At 35.9% G+C, this 18617-nt stretch overlaps 2 protein-coding genes across 3 annotated transcripts; one reads left to right on the forward strand and one right to left on the reverse strand.

Moving 5' to 3' along the window:
• Nucleotides 1-397: 397 nt before the first annotated feature.
• LOC109091410 (UDP-N-acetylhexosamine pyrophosphorylase-like) lies at nt 398-11621 on the reverse strand. Of its 2 annotated transcripts, XM_042726075.1 has the most exons (11): nt 11467-11621; nt 10536-10828; nt 9331-9535; nt 8286-8461; nt 7922-8094; nt 4673-4866; nt 4050-4190; nt 2985-3173; nt 2518-2559; nt 1876-1942; nt 398-1722 (listed from the first exon to the last, which is right to left on the reverse strand). In XM_042726075.1, the coding sequence occupies exons 2-11, from the start codon at nt 10810-10812 to the stop codon at nt 1630-1632; spliced, it is 1557 nt and encodes a 518-aa protein (XP_042582009.1). In that variant the 5' UTR covers nt 10813-10828; nt 11467-11621; the 3' UTR covers nt 398-1629. The 2 variants fall into 2 exon arrangements, with proteins under 2 accessions (XP_042582009.1, XP_042582010.1); XM_042726076.1 differs by lacking the exon at nt 2518-2559.
• A 589-nt stretch (nt 11622-12210) lies between these two features.
• Nucleotides 12211-18302, forward strand: LOC109091411 (serine/threonine-protein kinase Kist-like). The gene is made up of 10 exons (XM_042726077.1): nt 12211-12890; nt 13550-13842; nt 14233-14424; nt 14598-14692; nt 14773-14849; nt 14939-15037; nt 15131-15219; nt 15420-15492; nt 15904-15966; nt 16298-18302. The coding sequence occupies exons 1-10, from the start codon at nt 12590-12592 to the stop codon at nt 16393-16395; spliced, it is 1380 nt and encodes a 459-aa protein (XP_042582011.1). The 5' UTR covers nt 12211-12589; the 3' UTR covers nt 16396-18302.
• The last annotated feature ends 315 nt before the right edge of the window (nt 18303-18617 follow it).

Below are 18617 nucleotides of genomic sequence, written 5' to 3' on the forward strand. Positions count from 1 at the left end.
TTATAATTTATAGATGGAAAACTGATACAGAACTATTGTTATAGTAGAAAACAGCAATAAAAATTCAAAACTTCTCCACTAATCTGAAGAAACACAACTCTGTACACGCTTAAATTGATTACCACTAAAAATCAAACAGTTTCCCATAATTAAAAGCCTAAACAATGGCCCCTGAGTCACTTGTCATTAACTAAAACCACCAACAGTACATTATTGGCACTAACCATCGGCCTGGGTTTATGTACCTTCCTCAAGTACAGAAAAGTGACAGAATACAAAGAGATCCAGACTGTGGATCGTTATATCTGAACAATGAACATTTGTGCAGGCAACCTAGTTTTAAATCTTAGAGGCCTTCCATTAAATATATCCTCATGATTGCAACACTGCACATTCATTTTCCAAGAAATTATACTTTAATTTCTGAGCTTTGTTTATACAGGGATTGAGATTGATGGGCCTACAGTAGGTCAAGGCATATTTCTATTAATTTTCACTATAGCAATGAGACAAACACTGTCCAGATTTAACCATGTGATTAGTGTAAACAGATACACTTCAAAATGTTTAAAAACATTTCTCTATTCAGCTTTTTTTTTTGTATTCGGGACAATGAAAACATCTCAGAATTGCTGGAGAACCAAATTAAGTGGCAGGAACTGATACTTTTATTGCCAACTGAAGGCAACACAAATCCAAGAATTCTGAGAAAATGTTTTCAACGTATCCAAAAGGAAGACAAAAAAATACCACGCTTAAAAAAGATCTTGAAATATGTCTGTTTATAGTAATCACATGCTTGAAACCAGGAAGCATTTGTCTCTGCTTTATATGAATGCGAAAATTGCAGCAATTTTCTCAAATGCCAAATTATATGTAATGTAATTTTCCAATTTCCATGCATCTTGTGCAAATGTAAGTCAAGACATTCCTATAAATGGTAACTGAGAAAAGTATACAGAATTGAACGTAAACAAACAATGAATCATTTATCATGATAAATGATTTTATACATGCATGTGCACAGACATAGAAGGTGCAGACAAAGGCTAATCAGAAAAGTGGAATAGGTAGACAGTAAAAGAGAGAAGGTGTCTCAAAGTGCACACTTTCTGAAGCACTGTTAGTGGCAGCAACCGATTCAAACCAATCAGAACCTCTCCCATAAACCCTGTGCTGGAAAATCTGATGCAATGTCACATTCCCACTCACTTTTTCTTGTCGAAAACATACCTGTGAAAAACAGACATCCATAGAGAAGACCGAACTTTGTTTTAATGTATCTACATTTTTAGAGAGTGGAACAGATTAAGCAGAAATGCCTAAAATCTTAGCAGTGACCATTCATGCACTGTGTATCATTTGATACATCTATATATAAATTAAACGGCTGAACTCATAAGTTCCAATTCTAAAAAAAAGCCCTGCACACTGATATAAAAATAAGTCTTCACAAAATAAATAGATGATTGACTAAAATGATTTGATTGTGATTAGCCTACTGGCACCGTTCATACATTTTATTGCACAAGAATGTCACGGTTTCCTCCACCCTGGCAGGAAGTGAGATGAAGATGAAGAGAAAAAGAGCCTTCATTTTGGTTTCAAGTGCAGCAGCTGGCTCGGGGTTCACAGGCCGTTCTTCACAAGCTCGTGGACGCCGTTCTCATCGATGACCAGCGTGGGCTGGAAAGCTTTTCCATTCACAAGATGCTCCAACCCCTTGGAAATAAGACAGGTTATTCATTTTATGAAACAGAAACTAGCAAATAGAGCAAGAGGACTAAAATGCTTTCTTTTCTCCTTGCACCTAAACAATATATGAGACAAAAATACTCAAATATTCAAATTAAATTAGGCCTTTGTGACTCTTACCTCACCACCGTAAGACACAAGAGGAGAGATCTCACATTTGATTGGCAGGTCTGTTCCATCCTTCAGGCTGCGGCACCAAAAAAATATTATATTTTTTATGTATTGCGTTGCCAGATCAAGCATTAATCATGTCATATATAATATTAAATGATTTTAGAGATCAAATCAAGTAAAAATAAAACTTAAGTTTAAACTTACACATAAAATAAAAAAAGATATTTTTGCTTCAGTAATCAAAATAAACTAATTCCACTACAAATGATTCACCCATTAGATGCAATTTAGATCACCACAATCAATGTATGCACAATGCAAAATTTTGAATCCATTTAAATATTCATACTACAAAGTTCTGCCATTTTCTGTCATTTTGCAGTTGAGGAAAACTTGATTATAAGCACCTAAATCAGATTATGTGTTATAATGATGAGAAGCCTTGTTCCATTCAGCATGCCCGATGCTCATTTCCCAGCATGCACATTATTCTGCCCGTTAGTAGCTGCTGTTTGGGTCAGATGCCAACCTTTACTACGGCCATCTTGGATTGGATACCTCCTCCCGCTGAGCTCTAACAGCTACACGGAATCTACTAAGAGCGAAGCCCCATCACCATGCACTACATACGATAGTGAGAATAGTTACTTCTGGCTGACTTCAGGTGTGACTGTCCCTGCTGGTCCATGTCTAGAAATGTTACACAGGAAATATAGTGTGGTTACACTATAGCTAAAGATAAAGGGGAGTGAAACTGAACACAGGTGGGAAGGAAATTTGGGATTAAAGAGCTATTTCAGCTGGAAATGAAAATTCTGTTATCATTTACTCACCTTTATGTTGTTCCAGACCTGTATGGTATTATTTTTGCAGTAGAACACAAAATGAGAATTTTTCACAACGCTCTTTTCCATACATGACGTGATTGCTGTTAAGATACAAAAATTACCAAATAATAAAAATATTTATTTAAAACAAAATAAAGAGCTGTGTGATGATTCTTTAGAAATTCTCATTTTGTGTTTCATGGAAAAAAAATAATAGCATACAGCTTTGGGAAATCACCAGGGTGAGTAATTAATGACAGAATTTGAATTTTTGTGTGCATGTCTCACCTGGGTATAGCAGGTATGGGGGTTCCATTCTCATCAACGAAATGTCCTCCTGCATTTAAGATCCAGCGGTGATGCAGGGACATGAGGGCCTGACGGGCTGTAGTGGGGTTGTCCTTCCCATCTTGACTGTCTGCATTTTTCAATGGAGAAAACTCGTCTTCTCTCAGAACTTCATATACCACAAATGTTCTGCCATACACAAAAAAAAGTTTCATTAAGTTATAACTAATTGAACAAGCCTAAAGCAAAGTTTAAAACAAAAACAAAAAACTGTAGAGTCTAAGATATTTAGATTTTCCAATAATAGTTTAATTTGTATCCAAAAAAATAAAAAAATAAATAAAGGCTGGAAGTGTTTGAGATTTTTATTTAATTTGTACAATTTTAAAGGACATTGTTAAAATGGTCCATGTGACAACAGTGATTCAATCTTCATTTTAGTAAGCTATGAGAATACTATCTGTGCGCAAAGAAAACCAAAATAATGACTTTATTCAACAATTTCTTCTCTTCTGTGTCAGTCAACGTACTGTAGCTCCATACAAGGCAGCTTAAGGTTGAACCACTGATGTCACATGTACTATTTTAATGATGTCCTTACTACCTTTCTGGGCCTTGAACTTGTCAGTTGCATTGCTGTCTATACAGGGTCAGAAAGCTCTCTGATTTCATCAAAAATATCTTAATTTGTGTTCCAAAGATAAACGAAGGTCTTACAGGTTTGGAACGACATGAGGGTGAGTAATTAATGACAGAACTTTCATTTTTGGGTGAACTATCCCTTTAAGCCAGTTCACTCAATATCATTTTAAACTATTCAGCATACAGAAAAGATGTTATGAATTATATTCTTGTTTTGTAAAGGATTAGCAAGGGTGTCATTCATTTAATTTTTCAGAGGAATTTTAGAATGACATGAGTACACTGCACTGTCTACACACTGTGCATATTGTATAAAACCTGTAAAATACCTAAAACACCTATGAAACAGGTGTAAAAGAGGACCCTTCCTGCCAAAAGCACACATACTAAAAACAAGAATGGAAAAAACGTCTGGACACTAACTTGGCAAACTGGAATATGTCGAAGACAAATTTTTCCATCTTAATCCCATTGGGTTTGTCAGGTTTGATTAGCTGTCCTTGTGTGTTCACATAGGGAATTTTTTTCTGTGCCACATGGTGTTGCAACTGTGGCTCGTGAGTCCTAAAAGTAAGATACAGAGGTATAAAGACAAAGCGATGGACAGGCAGACAGTAACAGACAGAAAAGTGAAGCATGTTCTTTCAGTTAAAATTTCATAAAAATGACAATAAGAGAACACGTCTGGCAAAGTCATCTATGTTTAAAATACCAGACACTCAAAAACTGCAGATGTTCCTCTTCTGACTTTACCTCATTCTCAGCGCACATTAAAGTCAGCTCCATCCTGTCTAGTATTTACAAGATGGCAAACCTCATTGGAAATAGCTCATAGAAATAGTTGTACTGTTTAATATGTAACGGAGATCATTGCCTAGCAACAAAATATCATTAAACAGCTCCTAAAGCTGTGATTCAGAGATGATTCATCAAAAATTAACCTACATACTTTGCTAAAAATAAATGTAAAATATTAATTGAAAACTACTGTGACATTAACAGCTGACTCGTACAATGCATGAAGCACTCTCTGAAGACTGACTAACCTCACGATCTCTTTGAGGAATGTGAGGGTGAAGAAGTGATTGGCTATGTTGCCGGCATTGAACACAAGTCGTCCATCAGCGCTTCGCTTCTCTGCTGTTGCCAAGGTAATCTCGCTGTACTCCACTACTTGATAGCGTCCATCCACCTTACAGACCACGCCCACTGCTTCTGTTGGATTGGTCTTTTCCACAACCTGCCAATCAGAATCAGTGGATGAATGTTTGGAAACAGCACAACATTAATGCATTTCATTTTTGTCAGTATCAATGTACTTTCCTGCACAAGCAATACCATGCAGATTCACTTTTTATTTTTTGATCATTTCTATTTAGATCTAGTGCTCACTGTAAAATCTGTAGTACCAATATCCCTTTAATAACAATTACATTACTGTTAAATATAATCTAAATGTAATCTAAAAACTACCTTCTATTCATCAAAGAATTATGGAGAAAAAACAAAAAGTTTTCACAAAAATATTAAGCAGCACAACCATTTTCAACTGTGATAATAATAGGAAATGTTTTTTGAGCACCAAATCAGTATATTAGATTTATTTTTTGAAGAATCATGTAACACTGAAGACTGGAGTAATGGCTGCTGAAAATATAGCTTTGCCATCACAGGAATAAATTACATTTTAAAATGTATAAAAAAAAATTTTTTAAATGCAATAATATTTCCAAATGTTACTGTTTTTACTGCATTTATGATACATTTAAATCAGCCTTAGTGAGTGTAAGAATGTTTTTTTTTTAATTACTCACCGATCACAAACCTTTGAAAGCTAGTTTTGATGATGTTTAAATTTACTTCTTAGATCATTTATTGCGATTTACTTTTATAGACATTTATTGTTTATGGCTGTAATATGAATACAGTATAAACCCTATATTTTTTTCCTAGCCCTATATATGACGATAGTCAAATCAGTTAGCATTACACAATAGCTTTAAAAAAAAAAAAATCAAATACTGTAACAAACCCTGTAAACTCTTGTTAATGATTTAATTTGATTTAGTTTGTGCTGAGTTTATCAGATGTCAGAAAAAATTGTATCACGTCAACTTATAACTATTTTCAAGTACAAAGCCCAAGACTAAAACCATTTGATAAAGAAGTCTTTTTAACATTTAAAGTAATTTAGGTTGAAAAGACAACTCTATCAATACTGAAATGTCCTTTCTGTGCAAGTACTAAACTAGCTGCTGTGTTTGAATGCTGTGTTTGCCTGAGGTCTGTGCTAAATTACAGCAGAGGCAAAAGCAGAAAACCCTTTTCATTCATCTGAGTAACAAATTATAAACTTCTCGGTTGATGACGGGTTAGCACTGGGGGGAGGCATCGAGCTTAAGCCACTTTAAGTGCATGCTTCAGAAATTATGAGGGGTGGGTGGGTCCAAATATTCTTACCATCATCCCTGTCACGCAGGAACCGTTTAATTGCTAGCAGCTTCAGAGAGCTCAGTATTCAAAACCAGCTGTTGAGTATTTATGTCTGAACCAAATGTCACATGCAAACACTTTCATGAATCACATTTTGTTTGCTAACGATTCAGTTTGAGAGGAAGCTTTTTGTTCACACTGTGAATTAGAAAACCAAGCCCTCACTTAAAAAAAAAAAATCTATTTAGAAAGAACAGAGAGAAAGAATCAGAACCAAAGCAGAACACTTATGTCAAAAAAACGATAAGTCGGAAATATTTATCCAGACATAACAAAACAATCACTTCCAGATTTCATGAAATACTATTGTCATTACATCACTAACCGGTCACACAAGAAAAACATGTTGAGTTTTACTCTTGAGTTTGCATCATTTCATAATAATAGACACAGATACATTTTTAGCATTCTCCATCGCATATCTGCATTGTTACAAACGAACATCTTCATTCCTGATAATGTAAACAGAAATGTATGCGAGCAGGTTCAACCTAGTAATTTGCTTTCCATAGCATCATAATGACCACTAGAATACGTCAAAAACTGAGGCTAGACTGAGAATAATGGCTAAATTAATTGGTATCCTGCATCACCAGGCTGGTTATATAAGAGTTTTAAAGGCAATTTAGCTCCTGACTGGAGACCATTTAAAATGTCCAGAATAACCACTATTCCTTGTAAAAGTATTTTTCCCCTTCTTGCTGTTGTGTACGCAAATTGCAAAAGCATATGTGAACAAGTTACCTGAATTTACACTATAAGAAACCACAATTAATTGCTGTAGGATGTGCGGCTAAACGCAGGGTCCCATCAAAACATTTCTAAAGTAAACATCATTAAACAAATATGTTAACAATTATCAAAAAGTAAAAAAAAAAAAAAAAAAAAAAAAAAAGTTTGTGGTCTTTTGTAGTTTTTTATTTGATTTTTTATTTTTTATTTATTTGATTAAAAATACAGTAAAAACAGTAATATTGTGAAATACTATTACAATTTACAACTATTTTAATGTATTTTAAAAAGTAATTTATTCCTGAAATAGGAAAATCTTGAATTTTCATCAGCCATTTCAGTCTCTAGTGATCTGGTGCCCAAGAAATATTCCTTATTATTATCAATGTTAAAATCAATTTTTGCTGAATTTTTGTGGAAACTGTGATTTTTTTCCCACCCCCAGGATTCTTTAATGAATAGAAAGTTCAAATGAACAGCATTTATTTCATACAGGAATCTTTTGTAACATTATGTCATTACTGTCGCTTTTGATCAATTGAATGTGTCCTTGCTAAATAAAATGTAATCTTAATTACTTAAAAAAAAAAAAAAAAAAAAAAAAAAAAAAAACACTCTATATTTTACAAAATATATGCAAAACACTTTACGAGACCTGTTTTACAGAATATAGAAGTCTATTGCGCATAACCCCCATAGTGTAAATTCCTGCATATACTGTTGTTTTGCTGTTTTTCCTGAGCTTCTGCTCCATCTAGTGGACTAACACAATAGGTTTTGTTTTAAATATTTGACAAAGCACTTCTGAATTCAATAATAATAATAATATATATAATACATCACAAGAAAATAGCCGAGCCAGGGAATCGACCACAAATACATATATTATATACAAAATAAATTTGTTTAGATAAGGTGCACAAGCTTAATGATGATACTGATGATACATCACTAAGTTTGTGGATTTATGAACAAATTCGTAATAGAACTATATTTGCATAAAGCGTTTTGCATTATGTATAGAAGAGGAAATACGTGCAAGGGTAGGGCTGGGTATGTCAAGGACTGACCTTTGCACCGCAGTCGGCTCCTTTCAGTGTACAGAAGCCAATGAAAGCAGGGTCGGCCACTTTCACAAGAATGTTGTCTACACAGTAGACGTGGATGTAGGAGATTCCTCTCGTCTCCATGTCCTTCACAATATTCTGTGTCCCCAGAGCTCTGTACAGGCCCCCGTTTCCATCTGAATGTAAAGATTCACAGAAAATATACAAGTTATGAATACAGTGTTTTTTAATTAAAATAAGGTCTGTGGTTCAGATTACTTTGAGGTTTCATTCAGCAACATGCATTATTTATAGGCATACCTCATATGTGAAGTTGCTTAAAGTTGTCTATACAACTAGAGATACTAACCTTGCTCTAAAAACTAACCTGGTGCCATGGACAGTTTGCCTTTGCCCTCTAGAATAACTTTCCCATTAAAGTCCACAGCGGGAAGCATGCCTTGCTGAAAGAAAAACACATTCTCTTCCTTCAGGCCGAAGTATTTGTGTTGCATGAAAAAATCTTTGGTCATGTCCATTGTTCTGCCACTTGTCATAATGTACCTGATGAATCAAAACATTGATCATGTCATTGCAAGACCAATCTCTTGACAGAATCTTAGCTTAAAGTGTAAGTCTATTGTTTCTGAAAGGAGTCTTGCTCACCAAGGCTGCCAATTTATTTGATCTATTTGAATATTTTAAAATGTAATTTACTCCTGTGATCTGAATTTCCAACAGTCATTACTCCAGTCTTAAGTGTCACATGATCAGAAATCATTCTAACATGCTGATATGGTGCTCAATATTTTTATTCTTAATTTAATTTCTTAACATTATCACAGCTGAAAACAGTTATGCTGCTTAATATTTTTGTGGAAACCATGATACATCATTTTTCAAGATGCTTTCATAAAGTTCAAAAGAACAGCATTTATTTGAAATAGAATTTTATAAATAAGTTTCTACTGTCACTTTTGTTCAACTTAATGCTTTCATTTTTTTTCTAAAAAAAAACATATTTGTGGTAAATTACTTTGAAAAATTATGGTATTAGCATGTTTTTTTCGGGACAGTAAATTCTGGATGCTGGAGTCAAAGGTCAATTCTGCTGGGCAGAGATTGGCTCTAAAATACTTTTCTCTAGAGATCTGACCTAGTTCCACGGGACAACGTGCTGGTAATGTCAACCTGATTTCACACTGACTAAACCATGTAATGACATTCATAGCAGGGAGGTCACTTGCATTACGGTAAGTGGGGAAAATTTTCCTCAAAATCAAAACAAATCTGGTAATCCAAGCAATTAGACTGAACAATCATTGACTCAGACTACTTCCTTGGGAATTTGGAAATGGTTGTCTATGGCTTCCAATGTACAGTAAGTGCCCTGTTACAGAATTCATCTGATTTGTGCATAATGATCATCTTACCATGGAATACAGCACTTCTTTGAGTGCTGTTTTTCAGCGAGCTGTTCCAGTCTTCTGATGCGCTCTGCCTGGATCTGAAAGAGGGTTTTGTGAGAGGGGAGGTACACGTCATACATCCCTTTTGGATATGATACACCCAGCCGTGTCCCTTGCCCTCCAGCCAATAGAAGAACTGCCACTTTGTTCTCTGAAATACAGCGAAGGCCTGTGTGGAATGGTGGGAGGTTAGGTCACTTCAGCAAACAGGTGTTAAAACGATGTCATAAAATTCAAGGAATAAACAAACATAGGTCATTGATCCCATTACATGAGTCCTTAAAGTGAAATATGCTACATTAATGTACAAATGAAAATCAACTATGGTGAGAAAAGAGACAGATGCTGTAGGTATAAAATGTCTGGAATCTTAAGCAACAGTTTGTGTTTAATTATTTGCAGATAACAAGGGGGCCTGGTTTATCTAACATAAAAAATTCTGTTATGCTAGATGTTACATCACCTACACACAGCCTTGAATATGCTAAAATGTGACTTTTATGTGATTCCAAAAAAAAAAAAGATTTCAATAATTCAATTAATTTAAAAAAGAACTGAACAAAGATGACACATAAAAGTCATTGGGTATCATAGTAACGTGGTCTGATTAAAGATGACATTAATTCAGCAAAGCAATTACGTCAAATCTAACCAGAACCAGATGTTTTCATTTCGTTTTGAAGCATCCTCGCCTCAGAACTGGAGAACTGGGACAAAACAATGGTTATTCAAATCTGAAACCTATTGTTATTTCAATAACCAAGTGCCTTTTTAGACAGAATCTGGGCAGAAATCCTAAGCTGTTGATTTCTTATGTCTTGGGGTCATGATTTGTCTAAGAATGGTTCTTTGGGGGTCCATTTGGGCGGAGAAGACATTGCATCATTCATTATGATTTCTTGTGCAATATTTCTTAGCAACATTTTTTTCTGCTTAACAAAGAATTAAAAGAATTACTATATCACATTTAGGTTATAACATTAAATTAAACATAAGCTGTTAAGCTTTTAAAAACAGCCTTTTATATAAATTCCACTGCCTGTCCGCTTGGTCAGACTGGGAAACCAACAGCTAAACTCCAGCTTGGCCAGGTTGGGATGGCATTTAACACAGAATAATGTGTGAGATGGACCAGGAGTGCTGTGAAACATTAAAATATCTGAACTCACCCTCTTCTTCCCATTCTTTGAGACGTTCCCGATCGCGTGTTACACTTCCCAAAACTTCTCGGGGCACCGGCTCCATTCTGGTGTCCACCTTCTCCTGTGAGTTCTGCCCAGACGTCTTCATGGCAGTTTTAAAGAAGTTATTGACCTCCATGAAGTTCAGGCTCTCCAAATCAACAATCATTTCAGCTTGTTCCTCAGGGCTTAGCTGGTCCCAGTATTGGAGAACATGAGACTGCCCGGCTTCAGCGAGTCTCTCAGCCAGTTTGCTGGTGTCCATGGTCTTTCCTTTAGATCTGGATCAGTCAGTGATAGAAGAGAGGCAGAAGCAAAGTGACACGGATTATCTAAGAGTCTCATAAACCGTTCTACCCGTCTTATCCCACCCATAAATTGATAACTACTCTGTGTACGTGCTCAGTCGAATAAACACGAGGTTGGCTAAGTCTAAGCTCAGGTGTGATCTTTACCTCTCCTCAAAGATCAATATCATTTTTGGTTAGCTAGAAGACAACGTAGACCATTTCTGATCAGTTGAAAGCCCACTTGACAGTAATCAAGTTTGATAAAAGTCTGACACTTTCCCCCCACTCCTGATTAAAGATCAAACCTGCTGCATGAATTCTTATACGATACATCTTCTGCCTACTTGTTCAATATTAATAAATGAAAACACCTGGTGTATTGAAAACAAGGAATCAATGTTTATCACAGACATTCATAAAAAGAAACATATTGTCTTTAGATGTCAAAGCCCTAAGAATTACCCATATCTAGCCCACAATTGCCCTCAAACTCAAATCGACATTCTGCTAAAACTGTCTTTGATAAGAGTTGCGTGGCGGCACTGTCGCCTGAACCCCATCCTTGACAACAGTAACGTACAGCGAAATGTTTTCTGATGGAAAATTTAACAACATCATAGCATTCTTACCTTTCGAGCAACTGCTGACCACTTAGTACTTCCCTCTTACTTCAGTAGGACTAAAGACACGGCTACATCTCGAGCGAGCACCGCCTTCACTGCCCAGGATCCTCCTCCGACATCCGTCAGAAACTGACGTGGCAGGACACACGGAAACGCGCTTCTTTTCCACACCCATTTTCCAGCAAGCTCCACCTCCTTCGGCCGAATGGGCGGGTCTAACTCCCTCTATGCAGTCCGTGAATAGACAGGCGAGCTGTCATTCATATAGTCGTAGCCAACAGTGAAACAGAGATCAGGTCAAGCGCGGGACTTGCTGATAAAGAAATAAAAGGGCAACGGCAAAAGACATTTTTTTTCTTCAGTTTTTATTCATTTAGCCTTATCAACCTACGTTTTTCTTGTTGGAGTTTTTATTTTGAAGGCTTCTTTTCGAGAGCCAAATGCAACGTAAAGTAATAATTCATTAAGTAATATTTAATTAATTAATAATACTGATTTGAACATCATAGCAAGTCATATACTTACAACTTATTTAAGATAGTTGGGGGTAAATTTGTAAAAAAAAAAAAAAAAAAAGGTTTTTATATAAAAAAAAAATAGGCCAATACTTGTGGGTCTCCTCATTTCCATTAATTTAATTTAATAGAGTATTAAAAATAGATTAGATGTGGGATGAGCATATTCTACGTTTTTAATATAGAATTTGCAGATTAAAATTATACTTAATTTGTTTGATTAAAAAACACGACTTTTGACTAACCATGTCGTCATTTCCGGTATCATGGCCACCAAAACAGTGGCAGGAATTTGTCAACTCGGTCCAAAATTGGGTTTTATGGATCCGCTGTATCTTTGAGGCCCCATCTCGGCTTTTCGGATCTTTATGATCCGACTATGGTGCCGCACGTCGCACCAATTTGGGCTTTTGCTTTAAAATATGGCATTTGAATCCATGTTCGTCAGCAGTTAGCTGTAAACTTTGGCATGCAGAAAATCACTATGCAAAGATCAGTTTAGCAAAAAAAAAAAAAAAAAAAAAAAAAAGTTTCTGCAAAGGGCAACTAATGGAGCGAACACTACTTATTATAAACCTGATTGTATTTAACGCCGATTATTACTGATACTACTCATGGCTTGTAGTTCTGGCTCCAATGCAAAAATGTCCAGTCCAAATGTCAGCACACCGGCGATGGCGGTGACACCAGACGCCGTGGATCAGAAGACATGCCCGGCGGTATTTGAGATTTACGGAAAGATCTGGAACGTGCAGGCTCGTTTGGGGCAGGGCGTCTCCGCCTCGGTGTACCGGGTGAACTCCGGCCGGGCGAGCTCTGCGGTCAAGGAGTTCCAGGTGGACGCGCAGGGCGGAGATTACGGGTACCTCAAGGAAAGCTCTGTGCTGGAGAAGATTCAGGGACATAAAAATATCGGTAACGTTAAACCACACAGGGATCAAGACGAGCTAACAAATACAGAATTCAATCAGTGGTTCTCAACCAGGAGGCCAGGGGCCACTCTGCAGACTTTCTTGAGGGCCCCAATATGTCTTTAAATTATTTTGTTATATTAGCATAATCTCAATCAAAATACTATAAAAATAGAAATGTACAAAATAAAACCATAAAAACCGACATCACATAGTTGAGTTTATTTACAACATCTGGAACAAATGGTGTCAGAAAAGTTGAGAACCACTGATTTAATCAACTCTGTCATTTTACTGGTATTAAAATGAAAAACAAAAAACAACAACAACATAATTTCTATTGAATTGATGTTCAGTTCATTGTAGTCAACTATTGCATGACACAAAAACAACTTTCAAAAAATTCTGGACTAACATTATTTGGGTTCTATCTACACTGTGATCGAAATTATTAGTGCATTTTTTCAATTTTTACTCCATTAATTCACACAGAGCTGTAATCTAGATAAAGATTACAGCTATACATCTTAAAGTTGAATTTCCTGATTCCATTTGTGTTATTTCAAATATACTTTCTACACAGTTTGCCATAGTGCTTATGATTCCTGGAGTTCTAAATTCTATTTCAGCATTATAACGTAAACGCTGGTATTTTCTCTCTAGTGACGCTGTTTGGAATGTTTACCAATCACAACCCATTTGGTGTGGCCACTCATTGCCTGTTGCTGGAGCTTTTGGATGTGAGTGTGTCAGAATTGCTGGCCAGGGTGAATAATCAGGGGCATTCCATGTGGTTGATTCAGCACTGTGCCCGTGATGTTTTGGAGGCCCTTAACTTCCTGCACAGAGAGGGTTATGTACATGCGGACCTCAAGCCCCGCAACATTCTCTGGAGTGCTGATGATGAGTGCTTTAAGCTCATTGACTTTGGCCTCAGCTTTAAAGATGGACACCAGGTGAGGAGTTGATATGGTTTGCCTGAGACACCAATCATAAGCTGTCTGGATTTATTCACATACACAGACATACACTACCATTAAAAAAATGTGGGGTCTGTATAATTATTTTTTTTGAAAGAAGTCTATGTTCACCAAGTGTTCGTTTATTTGATCAAAAATACATCAAAAACAGTAATATTAAAATGTATTTCATTCCTGTAAAGTCAAAGCTGAATTTTCAGCCTTTCAGTGTCTTGTGATCCTTATAAACCATTAATATGGGAATTATATATAAATCATTATAATATGCTGACCTCAAACTTTTAAATGGTTGTGTAGTATTAATGTACCTCAGTATTTAGAAACAGGTTGGCAGTGTGCCTAAGGGTTCTTGTCTGTCTCTTACAGGATGTGAAGTACATCCAGACAGATGGATACCGGGCCCCTGAAGCCGAGCTGCAGAACTCACTGGCCCAGGCAGGTCTGGAGAGCGACTCTGGCTGCACAACGGCAGTGGACCTGTGGAGTCTGGGAATCGTTCTTCTAGAGATGTTCTCAGGAATCAAACTGAAAGAAACTGTGAAGTCTCAGGAATGGAAGGTCAGCTGATACCCAAGCAGCTGTGAAGCAGTACTCTATCTTGAATATGACATTAAATCTTTAATGTTATGTCAAATGTAATTCTTGTGTTAATTTTCTCTTGAGTCTACCGTTGCTCGTGTTATTTTGACCTCTTATGTTTGCTAAGACAGCATTGTGTTGTGTCTCTACAGGATAACAGTTCTGCAATAGTAGACCATATCTTTTCAAGCAATGCTGTGGTTTATCCGGCTATCCCTGTTTTTCATTTGAGGGATCTGATCAAAAGGTAGGAAGTAATCTAAGCAGTGTATCAGTGTGTTCTTTAAACATGGCTAAAGTAAGTAGTATGTGTCTTTACATTCCCAGTATGCTTCACAATGACCCTAAACTGAGAAGCACAGCTGAGGCAGCATTAATCAACCCTTTCTTCAGCATTCCCTTCGGTTTGTATGAATCCACATCTACAACCTTGCTACATTGCCCAGTGTCTGGTGTTAACACTGTGTGAGTGAGGAACTGCTTTGGGTTTTAGCACCTCATATTGAAGATTTGGTTCTTTTGCCTACACCTGTCTTGAGACTACTAAACGTAATAGACGACAACCACCTGTATAATGAGGATGAGTATGAAGGTGAGTCTTTGTCTTTGTGTTTTAAATATATTTTCACCATGGTTTCTTTAATTAGTAGGTACCAAAGTGACATTTATTTCTTGGTTTTCTTAGATATAATAGAAGATATGAAAGAAGAATGTCAGAAGTATGGCACGGTTGTATCCTTATTGATCCCAAAAGAGAATCCCGGCAAGGGACAGGTGAGAAAAATGGAATTTCAATAGTGAATGTGAATTTTCAATCTGTATTTACATACTATCATTCCATGACCACCAACTTCACATTTGTTTCTGTTTGGAAGCTCACAAAATACAATTTGTTTTGCCAATCTGATTCAGATTGGAGTGTGCAAGATACTTTGTCCAGTTTTGAAGATTTATTATTTATCTTGTCTTGGCAGGTGTTTGTGGAGTATGCAAATGCTGGAGACTCCAAAGAAGCCCAGAGACTGCTGACAGGCCGAACGTTTGATGGCAAGTTCGTGGTCACTACGTTTTATCCACTGAGTGCCTATAAGAGAGGTTACTTATACCAAACTGTGCAGTAAAGCTGCACACACACCTCCATACAAAACATGTAAATTACAATCATGTGACTGCTTTTAAACCCTTGATCTGTGTATTATTCTATTGTGCTACCTTTAATACTTACTTGTGTCACTAAGATCAACATTGTTGTGAATATAGGCACACATGCAATTTAACTTGGGTGGAACAAGGAGTACAGTTTTAGTGCCTGCTTCCTACTTCCCTTTTTTACTAAATGATCACACCATAATAAGACAATTATATTTAACATGTGATAGTTGGTTGCCAGACATTCAATACATATGCTTCCATACTTTGTCATTTTGATTATTGTAATTTGTTTTTAAATTTTTTCAGTGGGGTTGATGCACTGCTTTGGTTTACACTTCCTTCTAAACACCAGATCACTTCAGAGACTAGGTTTACATGCTTTTTAAATGTCTACGATTCCAAAAATGTGTAGTTTATGTGGCCTGCTTTCTTCCGTTCTTTTTTTCCGTTGTTAGTTTTAGTGAAGGTATGTAGGTATTTCCAGTAATTATGCACATATTTATAAACTACTGGCAAAATACACTGGCCTGCATGCACTGTGGTGTGGTTAACATTTATGTTCAACTTGACCATGAAAGCTGTTTAACCGCATTGAAACTGAAGATGGAAATCTGCAGAGAGAGAGCACAAATACGACAGAGCGGGTAGCCGTGTGCTATAGATCATTCTTAAGTGACTTTTTTTTTTTTTGCTTATTCAGGGTTGACTGGAATGAGACTCCATGTCCAACACAAAAGCCACAATCTGTCTCATCCAAAACCTCTCTGGATATGTTTATTAAACATTATAGAATTTTGAGCTTGAATTCCAAAGTATAATATTAGTTTAAGTATAAATTGTGTCTGAAAACTCATAAAAAAAATTCAAGTGGACTTCTTTGGGAAATACTCGAGTGTTAAAATGTGTGGTATGTTGTGCAAAGCATCATAACTCATACCTTCATAGCACACATACTGTATGATTCAGGAGCTTCATTAACGCATTGATAAATAATGCTGTTGTAAAACTCACTTTACTATCAAAGATAAAGTAACACAAATGTGTTTCAGAAAGGCTTAAAGCTAAAATGCTTTCTGCAGACACGTTCAAGTAAATTGTATCTGCTGATTGAATGGATTTTGCTATCTGTACAATAATGAGTGATTTTAAAATCATAACATTATTTAAAGGCTTTTCCAGTTGTGATAGGCATAGTGTTCCTTGTATCGTTGTGTTTGTCTTTAATAGTTTAATACAGAGCTTTCTGATACAAGCAATTCTTCGTAAGTGAAGCAAGCATTTACTTCATGAATATCGCCTGATGGTTTTTCAGTCATCCAGGTTGATTGTTTTTCTTTCTACCATCCAATAAATGCCATAAAGTAAGTTTTCTCTGTCCTGCAGTCTAGAAATATGACATTCACTTCCAGGGCAGTGAGCTCTAATATGATGTGTGCAAGACACTGTGAGGAAAAAACATGCTGGTGTTCTAGATTTAGATTTTAAAAGCAAGTTTATACTTTTTTGTGAATTAGATGGCATTGTGGCCAATAGTTATTATTTTTATTCACTTTTTTTTCTGTTTGTTGGGAATGTTTTAGGAGTGTTATTGTAGGAAAAGGGCACTTTGGTGATGCATGTTCTGAGTGTGAGTCATTCCAGATCTGGGCTATTTACTAAAGAAATTGTGATTGATCTAGATTTTATACACTCATCTCTTTCTCTCTCTCTCTCTCTCTCTCTCTCTCTCTCTCTCTCTCTCTCTCTCTCTCTCCAAGTTACTCTTGGAAAGAAAGATTCAGTTGCTAAAAGATTTGAGCTGAGTCTTTAAATGCACTAGGCATTGGATTGTGCTACTAATTGCTGGTGTTACATGTTTGGATAAATGTCCTAAGTACAAAGAGAGAATCTGAATGAGTTCAAATGAATGAATGAATTAAGTATCCTAGGCTGTCTTGTTTTATTCCTCTTCCTGTTTGAGCCAGAGAACACCTTCAGTGAACAAATAATTGACTTTTAGAAAATATATATATACACACATATATTTACTCAGAAACAAGAATTTCTGATATTAATTACAAAATGTATATTATGATGATATATATAATTATGTGAATACTGTGTAGGTCTAATGTTCTAATGTTCATCAAGGAAAATTGCTTACATGCAACAGAACATTAATGAGAAAGGGATTAAGTGTAATTTTAACAAATGGGAAGATTCCAGTTTGACAATCTAGCTTGATGTTGAAGTGAAGTCTTAAATGGATGATGAAAAGATTCAAATTTATATAAGTGAATTTGACATAATTGTGCGAACAGCAATAGTCAGTTTAAGTGCATATTGTGCCTGTGAGCCGTCATTACTTTAATCCAGCCCGTTATTAATATAAATCCACAATAAAATTCAAAAACGATCAATTACTTTTTGTTCAAGCAAATAGAGCCCCGAGGCCCCTTCTAACACTTTCGAAAAGCACTCAAAAAGATTTCTTTTCATAATTAAATACTGCACATAACCTGAGATGGGTGTCTGTCAGGGATCATTTCATGCTGCCTTAATTTTTTTTGTATGCTGTAATAATATCACAGTCAGTAAATGCTAGACCGTGAAAAAAGTGCCATAATTGTTTCAAAGCCTTCCTTTTTTCCCTGCCACCAGCAACCCTGGAGGAATACCCAAGACTGCAGGGAAACCATACATATACCTTTATCTTGAATTGCATTTAAATGAAACAAGAAAATAAACACCAAAATGATTCCACAAATCATATGAAAGAAATAAAACGAACTAGGGCTGCACGATATTGGGAAAAAATGACATTGCGATATTTTATTTTTCTACGATATATATTGCGATATGAAATCTAAACTAATTTTTTCTTACAAACAAAAATGGGGTGAGCACACTTACATTCTGATTTTAAATTATTTAAACATCAGAGTATTATTTAAATTAGAGTAAATTATTTGTTTGTAACTTTAGGATATGGTTTGAATTAACAAAAAATAAACTAACACGAACAAAACACTATCAAAACA

This window comes from Cyprinus carpio, chromosome B6 (genome assembly GCF_018340385.1).
Source record: "Cyprinus carpio isolate SPL01 chromosome B6, ASM1834038v1, whole genome shotgun sequence".
NCBI classification, from domain to species: domain Eukaryota; kingdom Metazoa; phylum Chordata; class Actinopteri; order Cypriniformes; family Cyprinidae; genus Cyprinus; species Cyprinus carpio.